The 14,319-nt window shown below is 39.2% G+C and overlaps 1 protein-coding gene across 3 annotated transcripts in view; it reads left to right on the forward strand.

Annotated features, from left to right (window-relative positions):
- LOC127440836 (gastrula zinc finger protein XlCGF49.1-like) overlaps positions 1-14,319 on the forward strand; it is an 88,123-nt gene that overhangs the window by 73,084 nt on the left and 720 nt on the right. For all 3 annotated transcript variants that reach the window (XM_051697798.1, XM_051697799.1, XM_051697800.1), the window contains one exon: positions 13,461-14,319. This exon is cut by the window's right edge and continues 720 nt beyond it. In XM_051697798.1, the coding sequence (XP_051553758.1) occupies positions 13,461-14,319 (859 nt within the window). The remainder of the gene's footprint in view (positions 1-13,460) is intronic.

The raw sequence follows: 14,319 nt of genomic DNA on the forward strand, positions 1-14,319 counted from the left end.
TTGCAAAGCTTTTGAGTTTTCACTGTACGGTGCGGCCGTGGTGGTCTGACAATGTTTGATGTTTCGCCATGAAACAGGAAGTTGTTATAACTCATACATACAATGTCCAATCTGCACCAAATGTCACATGTTTGATAATAGTCCCGGCCTGAACACATCTACGTGCCAATATTTAGTTATAGTCATAGTGCCACCTACTGATAACAGCTAATTCCAGGTCTTGTACTTTAACAAACTCCTCTCAGAGATTTTATCAGATCAACATCATATTCGGTCAGTCTAATTCAATGGGCTTGGTGATGTTAAATTGCGAAGCTTTTGAGTTTTCATTGAAGGGCGTGTCCGTGGCGGCCTGATAAATTTCGATGTGAAACGAATCATATTTTTGAGGTCTAAACATGCTCGAAAGATCATGAAACTTTGCACACACCTCAAAAGTGGTGAAAATTGACATCTGATATTGGTTTTAGAATTAAGTGTTGCAAAATGGCTCGATAGTGGCACCCACAAAATTTCAACGAAGCAGCCCTCGTGCCATGTTTCACCTACACTTAAGAAAATTGGTAGGCATATGTAACTTGTCAACACGTACAAAAAAGTCTCTTAGAGCCATATCCTAAACCCAACAGGAAGTCAGCCAATCTGCCCCAAACTTCACATGTTTGATAACAGTCCCGGCCTGAATACACCTACATGCCAATATTAAGTCATAGTCATAGCACCACCTACTGGCAACAGGAGGTGACATGTTTTGATGTATAGTTATAAAATGATTGATATTTCATTTGATGTCATTTATTTTCTCTAGCTTCTGTAATACACTGAGAAATCACCGATTAGGTGCAAGTGTTTTAAATGTTGAGTTATGAACAAATATACGCCATAAAAACCATGGTCACCACAGGGAGTTGGCACAGCACCAGGGTGCGAGGGCCCATTCATCGCTGCTTGCAGCTTTAATATTTAAATTATGTTTGCACAATGTAAATGCTTTATTTTGGATACTCACTGTAACAGAATATTTATTTTTTTAGCCCTATCAGCACACTTCCATAAAAAATGACTGTTTTGACATTGTTAGTTGTTTGACATTGGTGTTATATACGGTATGTAAAATGTCATGCACGTTTTTGGAGTGCAACAAAGGAGAGATTATAGTTTACAGCTCTTCAAACATAGCTAAATCATTATACCGATGCAACGAAAAAAGGGAATGCAGCTCTACTGAAAATACTAAACTAGTACATTTAATTTCATCTACGTTTATTTAATCAAATTGTGTTGGGACCTTGTGAATAATATAATATTATATATGTGATATATATATATATATATATATATATATATATATATATATATATATATATATATTACATTTCACAGCATGCTTTGCATGGGATTAAATTGGGTGAGTAAATTTAGAAATTAAGTGTTATTTTAATGTATTTTAGACAAGTAGCAGACTTGATAGTAATTAATCATTTGTTATGCTGGTATTTAGTAGGGATGGGCACGAGTACTCGGGTACGCGGACATGGTAGCAATGATCGATCATGAAAACGATGATCGATGGTGATCATGCATGATGTGACTACCCACTTAATTCAGAATTCAGTGACAGTTAAAGCTGCAATTAGCGATGAATGGGCCCTCGCACCCTGGTGCAAGTTGGGGATGCTGTGCCAGGGGAACAGCATTCAATTTTTGTAGCACTTTTTAGCACGATGTAATACAAAGCAGATGATATCTTTTTTATGTTATAATATATTTCATTCTTCAGGTTATGTATTTGTATGTAATTTTGAGAGGACAGGAGAGTTAAGGAGGTAAAGGCTTTTTATTTCACAACAAATTTTTATCAAAGATACGGAAATAAAATCCGAATAATGATACTGACATATAGCCTGACAGAATCTTATATCATAGCAGATATTTAAACAAGACAACACATTTTTCTCAGGCAGTTTAGTAGGCCTACTTCAGCTGCTTCTGACTGGAAAGTTCATTTTTCCTGAGGTAAGACACTTATTACTTCACAACAAATATGACTTTTATAACTATACATCAAAACATGGCACTTCCTACTGCCAGTAGGTGGCGCTATGACTATAACTTAATATTGGCATGTTGGTGTATTCAGGCCAGGACTATTATCAAATATGTGAAGTTTGGTGCAAATTGTACATTGTATGTATGAGTTACAACAACTTCCTGTTTCATGGTGAAACATCGAAATATGCCAGGCCGCCACGGGCACGCCGTGCAGTGAAAACTCAAAAGCTTCGCAATTTAGCATCGCCAAGGCCTTTAGAGTAGACTGACCGAATATGATGTTGATCTGATTTAATATCTAGGAGTTTTCGAGTATGTTTAGGCCCTCAAAAATGCATAAATAAATAAAAATAATAATATTTTAATAAACGCCTAGAAAAACAATAGAGTCATCACACCATCGGTGCTCGGGCCCTAAAAATAATAATAATAATAAACGCCTAGAAAAACAATAGGGTCCTCACACCATCGGTGCTCTGGCACTAATAAACGGAGCAGATACTATAGGGTCCTCGCACCTCGGTGCTCGGGCCCTAATAATAAATGCCTAGAAAAACAATAGGGTCCTCACACCATCGGTGCTTGGGCCCTAATAAATATAGCTGCAAGCAGCGATGACGGGCCCAAGCACAATGGGTCCATTTCCACTCGATGGCTTTCGGAAAACAAAGCATGATGGACACAGGAACAACTCAACATTAATGTAAACTTGGACCCTAAACATACAATGTGTAATAGATTCATGCCACCATTCCAGTTTGCCTACAACTTCATGTAATTTAATCCACTGCCATGACAGCACTATTAAAGCTATCAAGCATCCCTTCAAAATTTTCCATTAGCAGTGTCTAAACAATTTTGAAGCAATTTGGTTAAAAGTGGACTATTTCAAAGTCTGTTGTAAGTGCCACACTTCCTGCTGCCAGTTGGTGGCACTATGACTTTGACCCACAATAGCCACATGCATGTGATTAACCCCCAAGAAAAAACATACAACTCTACTTTGATCTAAATCACACAATGCATGCAAAAGATACGAGACACTTCCTGTTTCCTTATTTTAGCCATTAATTTAGTGAATCGCCATGGCAACATTCGATATTTAAAAATCTCTATTCAGAGAATCTATCTATCTATTTTTAATTGTAATTGTAAAAATTTTTGCTAACTGATTAATTTTACATTTTTGCTATCATTTAATATATTTATTGAAAAAAATGTAGATCTAAAGATTATATTGTAATGATTTAATTTACATTTTTATTTATCCTTAAAATGGCTTTAAATTAAATTAACATGTAATTCAAAGCATTAGGTGTTAAGATAGTCTAAATAGATTTTAATGAGCACAGAAGTAATTTAGGTTTTAAATTTCGTTGTAATTCTGTAGCAATAGTTTTCATATTATTTTACTGTTGCATTTTTCTCTGTTCACTGTCAAAATAAATGAAGTACATTAAATTTGAATATGCATTCTTTATTCATACGCAAAACTGTTTAAATAGCCTCTAAATTAATGTTGGGCAAATGAGGACTTCAATTAGGTTAGAATATTGCATGTTCACCAATAGAATAATTATTCAAAGTATAAAATACCAGCTGGTTACTAACAAAACTATTTGTCACAGTTCCGGCATTTGTGCCAGCTCATACTGTTGTTTATTTTTCTCTCTCCCTCATGTCTCAAAGTTGGAGCCGGCACGCGATCAGCGTTTCCATGGGAACGGTGATTGATCTCGGGGAGATGCTGATCACAGCAAAGATTTACGCGTCCGTTACCATCTGCTTCACTCTGATTGCACTCCCTACTTATTCCTTGTGTGTCACCTCGTTATTTGCCCGTTTATTGTTAACTGTCATGTTAACTGTACTCTCTTGTGTAGTTGGAGCACGCTCGTGTGTCTGTTGGTTGCCCCTCTGTAGAGGTGTGTTTACCTTCCTGTTTGCCGTCGCCCTCGCCAGTTCTGTGCCCAGTTCATGTGGAGGAGGATTCCTCGGTCTGTGCCCACGTCTCGGGGAATATATCATCTGGGCTTTGTTTCGCACCACACCAGCTTCAACTGTCTCTCTTCAGATTGTTTCTGACTTCCACAAAGCACACTTATCATACGAACACACCCATCACTAGCCCATTGCAGCTCGCTGGATTTCAGGCTTCTGCAGCCGGCGCCAGGCGCCCTTATCTTGACATAGAGAACTTTGTTAATAAAACCATTGAACTGTCATCTTTGCGTTTGGGTCCTTTGTTGCCCCTGTGACACTACTGATCCACAACCTTGCCACAACGTCGTCATGACGGACTGGCACTGTTCCAAAGTTACGTTGTGCCAACGAATACAGGAATTTAACTTTTCCAGTTGTTGCGACGTAATCAGTTACATTGCCACAACTAAAGTTTGGTCATCAAATTATGGTGTAGTTAGGAAGTGGCCATGTATTTTGGCTTGCTGGGATTACAAAATGGCTGAATTTGCAATTTTTGGGGTTGTTTTGCTGAGAAAACTCACAAATCATCATTATATACCTCTGTAATTGTGCTAATTACATTTTAAATGCAATTACATGTAAATATTTTAGTGCATAATAACTAATTTACAGTTAGCAACCAAAAAAAGAAAGAAAAAGAATAGCACACAAAAATAGCATACATTTAAGTGAAAGCTGTGGGCATTGAATTTTTTTTTGTATTATAATTTTCTGCCTAAGAGAATGCAATAAAATATATCTAAGTTTAAAAAAGACGTACAATAAATCTAAGTTAGAAACACAAATGAGGATTCAATAATTAGGCCTGTTGCCATTATTACATTGTCTTTAGGGTTAGGTGGTTATTAGGCATGTTATGCCAGCAGAGAAGGCTTTGCTGACCCAAATACAATTAGAGTTCATATATTTGAGCATTTATGTACACATTTAAATTCCACAAGTGTTTAAAAAAACATGATACATATATGAAAATATTGTCATATTCTGTATATTGCATATGTCTACTGTATATAACTGACATTTTTATATCAGTAAAAACATTTATGAACACTTTCTTTCAGCATACAAGTGTTCAGCATATATTGCCATTTTCAGATTCGTAGCCTAGGGGAGCGCGGGGCACAAACTAACGCGGGGTTAGTTGTCACACACGTGGTTTAAACGTTTCCACACAGGCTGGTGAGACGAAACTTAATTTGTTTACTTGTTGCCATATCAACACTGTGCAGATAAAAAAAAATGGCAGAAGTCCCCTTAATGCGTGTGTGTGTGTTTTGTCATCAATCCGTGCATTATTTCAGTCAATGCTGTGGCTTTGTTGTATATTTATTGTCAAGTGTCAAAATTATTGTAAAGTTAATAAATGGCTTTTATTGACATGAAATTTTTTTTATCTCCTAGGCTTTTTAATTAGATCAGATACAGTTGTTAGAGGGGGGATTTAAGCTGTTATATGGTCTTGTTACAATGTGCCCCTCTCCTGTTTCACTTTTTTTCTAGGTAGATTACGAAAAAAGTACACACTGTATTCATGAAACAAGACCACATACACTATATTGCCAAAAGTATTCGCTCACCCATCCAAATAATTGAATTCAGGTGTTCCAATCACTTCCATGGCCACAGGTGTATAAAATGAAGCACCTAGGCATGCAGACTGCTTCTACAAACATTTGTGAAAGAATGGGCCGCTCTCAGGAGCTCAGTGAATTCCAGCGTGGTACTGTGATAGGATGCCACCTGTGCAACAAGTCCAGTCGTGAAATTTCCTCGCTACTAAATATTCCACAGTCAACTGTCAGTGGTATTATAACAAAGTGGAAGCGATTGGGAATGACAGCAACTCAGCCACAAAGTGGTAGGCCACGTAAAATGACAGAGCAGGGTCAGCGGATGCTGAGGCGCATAGTGCGCAGAGGTTGCCAACTTTCTGCAGAGTCAATCGCTACAGACCTCCAAAGTTCATGTGGCCTTCAGATTAGCTCAAGAACAGTGCATAGAGAGCTTCATGGAATGGGTTTCCATGGCTGAGCAGCTGCATCCAAGCCATACATCACCAAGTGCAATGCAAAGCGTCGGATGCAGTGGTGTAAAGCACGCCGCCACTGGACTCTAGAGCAGTGGAGACGCGTTCTCTGGAGTGACTAATCACGTTTCTCCATCTGGCAATCTGATGGACGAGTCTGGGTTTGGCGGTTGCCAGGAGAATGGTACTTGTCTGACTGCATTGTGCCAACTGTGAAGTTTGGTGGAGGGGGGATTATGGTGTGGGGTTGTTTTTCAGGAATTGGGTTTGGCCCCTTAGTTCCAGTGAAAGGAACTCTGAATGCTTCAGCATACCAAGAGATTTTAGACAATTCCATGCTCCCAACTTTGTGGGAACAGTTTAGGGATGGCCCCTTCCTGTTCCAACATGACTGCGCACCTGTGCACAAAGCAAGGTCCATAATGACATGGATGAGCGAGTTTGGTGTGGAAGAACTTGACTGGCCTGCACAGAGTCCTGACCTCAACCCGATAGAGCACCTTTGGGATGAATTAGAGCGAAGACTGCGAGCCAGGCCTTCTCGTCCAACATCAGTGTCTGACCTCACAAATGCGCTTCTGGAAGAATGGTCAAAAATTCCCATAAACACACTCCTAAACCTTGTGGAAAGCCTTCCCAGAAGAGCTGAAGCTGTTATAGCTGCAAAGGGTCGGCCGACGTCATATTAAACCCTATGGATTAAGAATGGGATGTCACTTAAGTTCATATGCGTCTAAAGGCAGATGAGCGAATACTTTTGGCAATATAGTGTATGTGTAATAGACACGTGAAATTAATGTGAACAAAGAAAAATACATCGAACCCCAAGTACATTTACACAAACATAAGAAAACCAAACAGTGTTAGTTTGTGCCCTGCTCTCTCCTACTGTATTAATAACACTTCAAATTCAAATCACATTTCATTACACAACTAATGGGGATTTTAAGTGAATGTTAGGGATTCTTTGCATAAATGCGGGTTTTTGTGTCTCATTCTCAGCACACAGGGTGAAGATTAAACACGAGCTGTGATGTATGTGTTCTGTCTGCGGTGTTTAGAAGGATACACCATTAATATGTAGATTATACAAACAGCTGCTGTATATTTGGAAATGTTGCGACTGCTTCAGACTTTAAGCATTTGTTTTGCCGCTGTCAAACATAAAGGAAAGAGATGGGATTCCCATAATAACATAATACATTTGAGAACTTAATCTCTATGTGTACTATTGTCGGTCATGAGATATTGTACATCAGTGGAGAAGTACATAAATCAGCGCTGATAAAAAGAGTCCGACTGAGTGGTCTAGTGGTAATGAATTCGCTCAGGTTAAAGGTTCTAATCCGTCCATATAAAACTATATGTTTTAATTAACAAAGATTGCATCTGCACCTCAGTTGATGTATATATTGAGTGGGGACACATTTGTTTGCATTTTTCTATGGGATTCGACTGGAAAAGAGCTCACACTCAAACGCGGGGTTAGTTGTCACACACCTGGTTTAAACGTTTCCACACAACAGCGGGAATTTGCACGAGAGCACCGGTGACCAAGATGGCACAGCTCATGAGCACTCATCGCACAACCCAGCAATGAAACACTCAGTTTATAAAGGAAACACACTGCATGCCGCTGCTCTCCATTAACAATCAGATCACCTGGTTACCCCACACCTGAGAGTGATTAAGAGAGAGAGAGATAGAGATAAAGACTAAACACACGCTCTACATATACACAAACAATATGGCCGAGAAGTAATCACAATGAGGGAAATAATTATTTTCTATTTCCTGGAAAAGAGCACGAGCTGCAGAGAAAACTGCTGACATTAAACAACATTGATAATAGCCAGAACAAATATTTATCATAAATTCAAAATACATTCCAGCGCCGGATTGGCAATCAAAACATACACAGATCAAATGAATCAAACTCCACCTCAAGAACTGGAGATGTTTAACACATGAAATGAGAAATATAGTTAACTGGAGAATGTGGTTACACATACTTCATATACATACCGTACGAAAGAGGGATCCCTTCTAGACTGGACACCAAAAATATTTTGGGAATCATTCATGGAGCTTGGATGCCCTCTATTGGACATTTCTTGTAATTGCCACTCATTACATATACACATTATGACATAATTTTCTATTATTTTTGCATTTCAGTTGATATTTTATTATATTTTATTTATATAAAAATTAAGACACATGTTTATTAACAATAAACAAACCAAGCTTGCCAAATACCTCAAAACATGAATATGCACAAAAAGGAATGATAGTATTTAAGATATCAAGAATCCCTTCAGAATTTTAAATCTGCACTGTCTTGACATTATTCTAATAATTTTTGAAGCAATTCAGGTTAACATAATAGGGATATTTCAAAGTCTGTTAAAAGTGACACACTTCCTTCCACTAGTTGGTGGCGCTACAACCGTGACCCACAATAGTCACATCAATGTGATCAGCCTGCAAGGACAAACATTTGGCTCAATTTAGATGTTTTTAATTTTCTGCACGTAGAAGATATGAGACATTTCCTTATTCCATTTTTTGGATGTTATTTTATCGCTTTGCCATGGCAACACTGTTCGATATATCAAAAATTCCTTAGCAATTTAGCATAACCAATGTCTTGGCATTACGTCGCCCACATTTGGTACCTGTAACATGAAATCCCTCTGAGGAGTATATCAAATTCCAGAATATGCATTTTACAAACAATCCAAAAATGGCCATCTTCCTTTTGGGCAGAGCTTATGACTGTCAGCACGAAAGTTGTCCAGCTTGATGAGATCTACATGTGTCATCTCTGCTTTTGGGTCCTTTGTTGCCCCTGTGACACTACTGATCCACAACCTTGCCACAACATCGTCATGACGGACTTTTGCCATGCCCTAATGGCCAGCAACTCTGATGTGTGTGCAAACTTTCAAGAGTACCGAAAACCTTGAAAATAATGAATGGGCCCTCGTACCCTGGTGCACATTGGGGCTGCTGTGCCAGGGGAATGTCACTCCAATTTTTTTTGCATTTTTTAGCACTTAAATGTTGTTAAGAGTATATCACAGTGTAAAACATGTAATTTCCTGTTGCCAGTAGGTGACGCTATGACTATAACTGAATATTGGCATATAGAAGTGTTCAGGCGGGACTCTTATAAAACATGACAAGTTTGGAGCAGATTGGACATTTTATGTTTGAGTTATAACAACTTCCTGTTTCATGGCGAAACATCGAACTTTGTCAGGCCGCCACGGACACGCCGTTCAAAGAAAACTCAAAAGCTTGCAATTTAGCATCGCCAAGGCCTTTAGATTAGACTGACCGAATATGATGTTGATCTCATTTAATCTCTAGGAGGAGTTCGTTAAAGTACGAGGCCTGGAAATGGCAAAAATTGTGCAAAAATTGAAGAGAAAAATCACAATGGCTGACTTCCTGTTGGGTTTAGGATATGGTTCTAAGAGACTTTTTTGTACGTGTTGACGTTACATATGCCTACTGATTTTCTTACATGTAGGTGAAACGTGGCATGAGGGTTGCTTCGTTGAAATTTTGTAGGTGCCGCTATCGAGCCATTTTGCCACAAATAATTCTAAAACTAATATCAGATGTACATTTTACCCACTTTTGAGATGTGTGCAAAGTTTCATGAGTTTTCGTGCATGTTTAGGCCTGAAAAATGTGACATTTCATATCGAACTTTGTCAGGCCGCCACGGACACGCCCTTCAATGAAAACTCAAAAGCTTTACAATTTAACATCACCAAGGCCTTTAGATTAAGACTGACTAAATATAATGTTGATCTGATTAAATCACTGGGAGGAGTTTGTTAAAGTACAAGACTTGGAATTGGCTGTTGCCAGTAGGTGGCGCTATGACTATAACTGAATATTGATATGTAGATGTATTCAGGCCGGGACTATTATCAAACATGTGAAGTTTGGGGCAGATTGGACATTGTATGTATGAGTTACAACAACTTCCTGTTTCATGGCTAAACATCGTAATTTGTCAGACCGTCACAGCCATGCCGTGCAGTGAAAACTCAAAAGCTTCGCAATTTAACATCGCCAAGGCTTTTAGATTAGAATAACCAAATATGAAGTAGATCTGATGAAATCTCTAGGAGGAGTTCGTTAAAGTACGAGGCCTGGAAATGGCAAAAACTGAGCAAAAATTGAAGAGAAAAATAAAAATGGCTGACTTCCTGTTGAGTTTAGGGCATGGGTCCAAGAGAACGCTGTGGTTGTTTCAAGGAGCACAATACTTGTTGACCCCTCTCCAAACATAGCGCTTATGGTTGTGACCATAAAGCTCTATTTTGGTCTCGTCCAAAATGAATATTTTGGTCCCCTCCCCCCCGTGCTACTTAAAGAAATAGTTTACTCAAAAATGAAAATTATCTCATCATTTATCACCCTCATGCCATCCCAGATGTGTATGACTTTCTTTCTTCTGCAGAGCACAAATTAAGATTTTTAGAAGAATATTTCAGCTCTGTAGGTCCATACAATACAAGTGAATGGATGCCAAAATTTTGATGCTCCAAAAAGCACATAAAGGCAGCATAAAAGTAGCCTAATCCATGTGACTCTAGTGGTTAAATCCATGACTTCTGAAGTGATATGATAGGTGTGGGTGAGAAACAGATCAATATTTAAGTCTATTTTTGCTAGAAATTCTTCTCCCTGCCCAGCAGACGGTGATATGCAGGAAGAATGTGAATCACCAAAAACAAAAGAAGAAGAAAGTGAAAGTGGAGATTGACTGAGCATAGTTAAAATTTACTTAAATATTGATCTGTTTCTCACCCACACCTATCATATCTCTTCTGAAGACATGGATTAACCACTGGAGTCACATGGATTAGCTACTTTTATGCTGATTTATGTGATTTTTGGAGCTTCTAAATTTTGGCACCCATTCACTTGCATTGTATGGAACAAAAGATCTGAGATATTCTTCTAAAAATCTTAATTTGTGTACTGCTGATGAAAGAAAGTCATACACATCTGGGATGGCATTAGGGTGACTAAATAATGAGAGAATTTTAATTTTTGTGTGAATTATTTCTTTAAAGCCCGATGTGGCCCTGTACCAAACAACTGCTCTACCGCCTCTATTGAAGGGCCTTGTTGTCGGAGACTGAGCAGTTGCCACACCATACTGTGATGCAGCTTGTAAGTATCCTCTCGATGGAACGGCAGTAGAAGTTCATCAGGATCTAATGGACTTTCCCTGTAGGCTGCCTCATTGTCTTCATTGATCAGGCCTATCACTGTGGTGTCATTTGCACTGAGCCATGAGCAGATGATGTTAGTCCAATGTTGGGGGCAGGCAGGTTTTCAGGTGGGAAAGGACCAGCCTCTCGAAGCACTTGGCAATGATGGGGAAAGAGCCACAGGATGGAAGTCATTAAGGGCTGTAGTCTTTAAGCAGGAGGAGACATCTGCTTGGGCCAGGGATAGGAATAGGTTAAAAATGGACTCCGACCAACTGCTTCGCACAGGCACTAAATATGCTGCCTGGCATGCCATCAGGGCCAGCAGCTTTGCATGCATTTACCTTGCTCTGGGTGGAGCACACAGCACTGGTGGAGGATGCGAATTTGTTGGTCATCAAGGTGCAGCTCTGCTTTGATGAAAGGTTCCAATGTGTCCTGGTCGAACCAAGCATAGAAATTATTGAGCTCATCCAGGAGGGAGGTGTCATTAGTTGAGCAGGAAATGTTGACAGTCTTCTAGTTTGTGAGGGTTTGACTTCCATGCCACATGCGTCGAGGATCGGAGCTATTGAAGGTTTCCTCAATACGCAGCTTATATGAATATGTGGCTTCCCTGATTCCCCCCTTCAGGTTGAACCTGGCTTGTTTGTTGGCTCCAGATCTGAAAGCACTGTGATACAGCTTCAGTAGAAGGCATACTTCCTTACTCATCCAAGGCTTCTGGCTATGTTTTTATTTCCTTATAATTTGTGTCACACTTATTGAGTTGGTCAAGAACAAAGTTTGTGTAGACATCAAAGTCTATGTGGGAGTCCTGGGTTCCAGTGTTTGTGCTGAAACTAAATGTTGTAATGAAGCATCTGCTCCATATTTTAACAGTTCTCACTGTGGGTTTCACCCGTTTGATGATAAGGGTGTATTTGGGGAGTAAAACAGGAATAGATGGTCAGATTGTCCAACGTGGGGGATGTAGCCTGCTAAATGCTCCACCTACATAGTTGTTTCATAGCTCACTTAGCATTAGCATTCAGAGGAACAAACACTGCGCTCATTATGGTACAAGTAAATTCACTGGGCAGATAGAAAGGTCTGCATTTAATAATAAGATGTTCAAGATTAGCAGAACAGTTAGATTACATCTCTATTATGCTGTGAAAACAGCATCCATGCTCCATGCTTTGTTTACATAAATTTAAACACTGCTGTTGGTAGGGTAACCACCCGTCCTGTAAAATACGGGATCATCCCATATTTAAAGATGAAATGATGCGTCCCTTATCAAATCAACACGGGACACTATTTGTCCCCTATTTAAAGTGGTCAGATGGCATCATGGCAAAATCGTTTCAGATCATTAATTTAACCTTGATATTAGTTGAAAATTTTGTCTACGGTGGGTAAGGGAGCTTCTGAACAGTCCACACATTTTGCTAAAACGAGCTAATACTGTGAAGGGTGTGGTAAGGGACTGTCTAAAAAGCCCATCACCAACTTTAGAGAAAGTGTCCCATATTTTACAACTTCTAAAGTGGCAACCCTATCTGTCGCCCCTGAAGATGTTGTATCCCTTGAGATCAACAGCACTGTTTAGAATGTTGCTGTTAAGACATGTTTTCATGAGAATCCCAATGATACAGTCCAAAAGCATTTTCTGCCTAATCCAGATTCGTAATTCCACTATCTTTTTAGCCACTGACTGAACATTGGCGAGGAAGATGCTAGGTGCAGGCGCTTGGTTCAGGTTAAGCTTTAGCCTAGCCCAAAGGCCGCCACCATAATATTAATAATAATAATAAAAATAACAATGAATGAAAGAAAGAGTAACTTGTGTATGCACTTCAATTATATTTTGTCTCACCATATTAGGATATTTTTGGGTGTTCTATAGGCGAAGTCCATGCACTCTTTCACGTGCAAATGCATTTATGATCAATTGACATTTCAAAAGTGGGATGCATTTAAGAACATTTATTTGTTCGTACGGATGTTTTATAAATCGTTCGTAGGAACTTTTAGGACATTGTGTTATGTTCACATTTAAGATAATTCTATGAAGGTCTTTATAAATGAGCCAGACAGACCCCTGTAGCGATCTGCTATTAAATTGAAAATCTTGAAATACATTTTGAAAATAAATCTTTTCATTTTAGGCCTGATGGAAGTGAAAGAGGACAGTCAAGAACTGAATGAAGTGGAGGAGAAGAACCATCAGTTTCAGAGACTTTATGATTTTATAACTGGACAAAACTCACATAAAAGAACTCAAAGACCAAGAGTAAAAAAATCTTTCACCTGCCCTCTGTGTGGAAAGAGTTTTTCAGAGAGATGTCACGTTAAGAATCACATGAGAATCCACACAGGAGAGAAGCCTTTCACCTGCCCTCAGTGTATGAAGAGTTTCAGAGAAAGTAGTCACCTTCAGAGTCACATAAGAATGCACACAGGAGAGAAACCTTACACCTGCCATCTGTGTGTGAAGAGTTTCACACGTAAAGGAAGTCTTAATATGCACATTCGAATCCACAAAGGTGAGAGGCCTTTCACCTGCCATCAGTGTGGGAATACTTTCACACGTAAAGGGAGTCTTACTAAGCACATGAGAATTCACACTGGTGAGAAGCCTTATACATGCCCACACTGTGGGAGGAGTTTCAGACAGGCTTGTAGTCTCAAAAACCATCTATCCTTGCACTCTGGAGAAAAATCATGTTGTGATCAGTGCAGCAAAACATTTTCTTCAGCATCAATCTTAAGAACCCACCTGAAAAGTCATGCAAACGAGAAGCCTTTCTTGTGTTCACTTTGTGGAAAGAGGTTTTCACAGCTGCATACTTTAAAAGAGCACCAGAACATACATACTGGTGTGAGAGGTCATGTGTGCTCTGAGTGTGGAAAGGCCTTTTACAGAGCTCACGACTTGGAACGTCACAAAAGAATCCATACTAAAGAAAAACCCTACAAGTGTTCACGTTGTGGAAAGAGTTTCAGTCAGTCAGGAGCCCTGACAGT

This window comes from Myxocyprinus asiaticus, chromosome 5, assembly GCF_019703515.2.
Source record: "Myxocyprinus asiaticus isolate MX2 ecotype Aquarium Trade chromosome 5, UBuf_Myxa_2, whole genome shotgun sequence".
Classification (NCBI taxonomy): Eukaryota; Metazoa; Chordata; class Actinopteri; order Cypriniformes; family Catostomidae; genus Myxocyprinus; species Myxocyprinus asiaticus.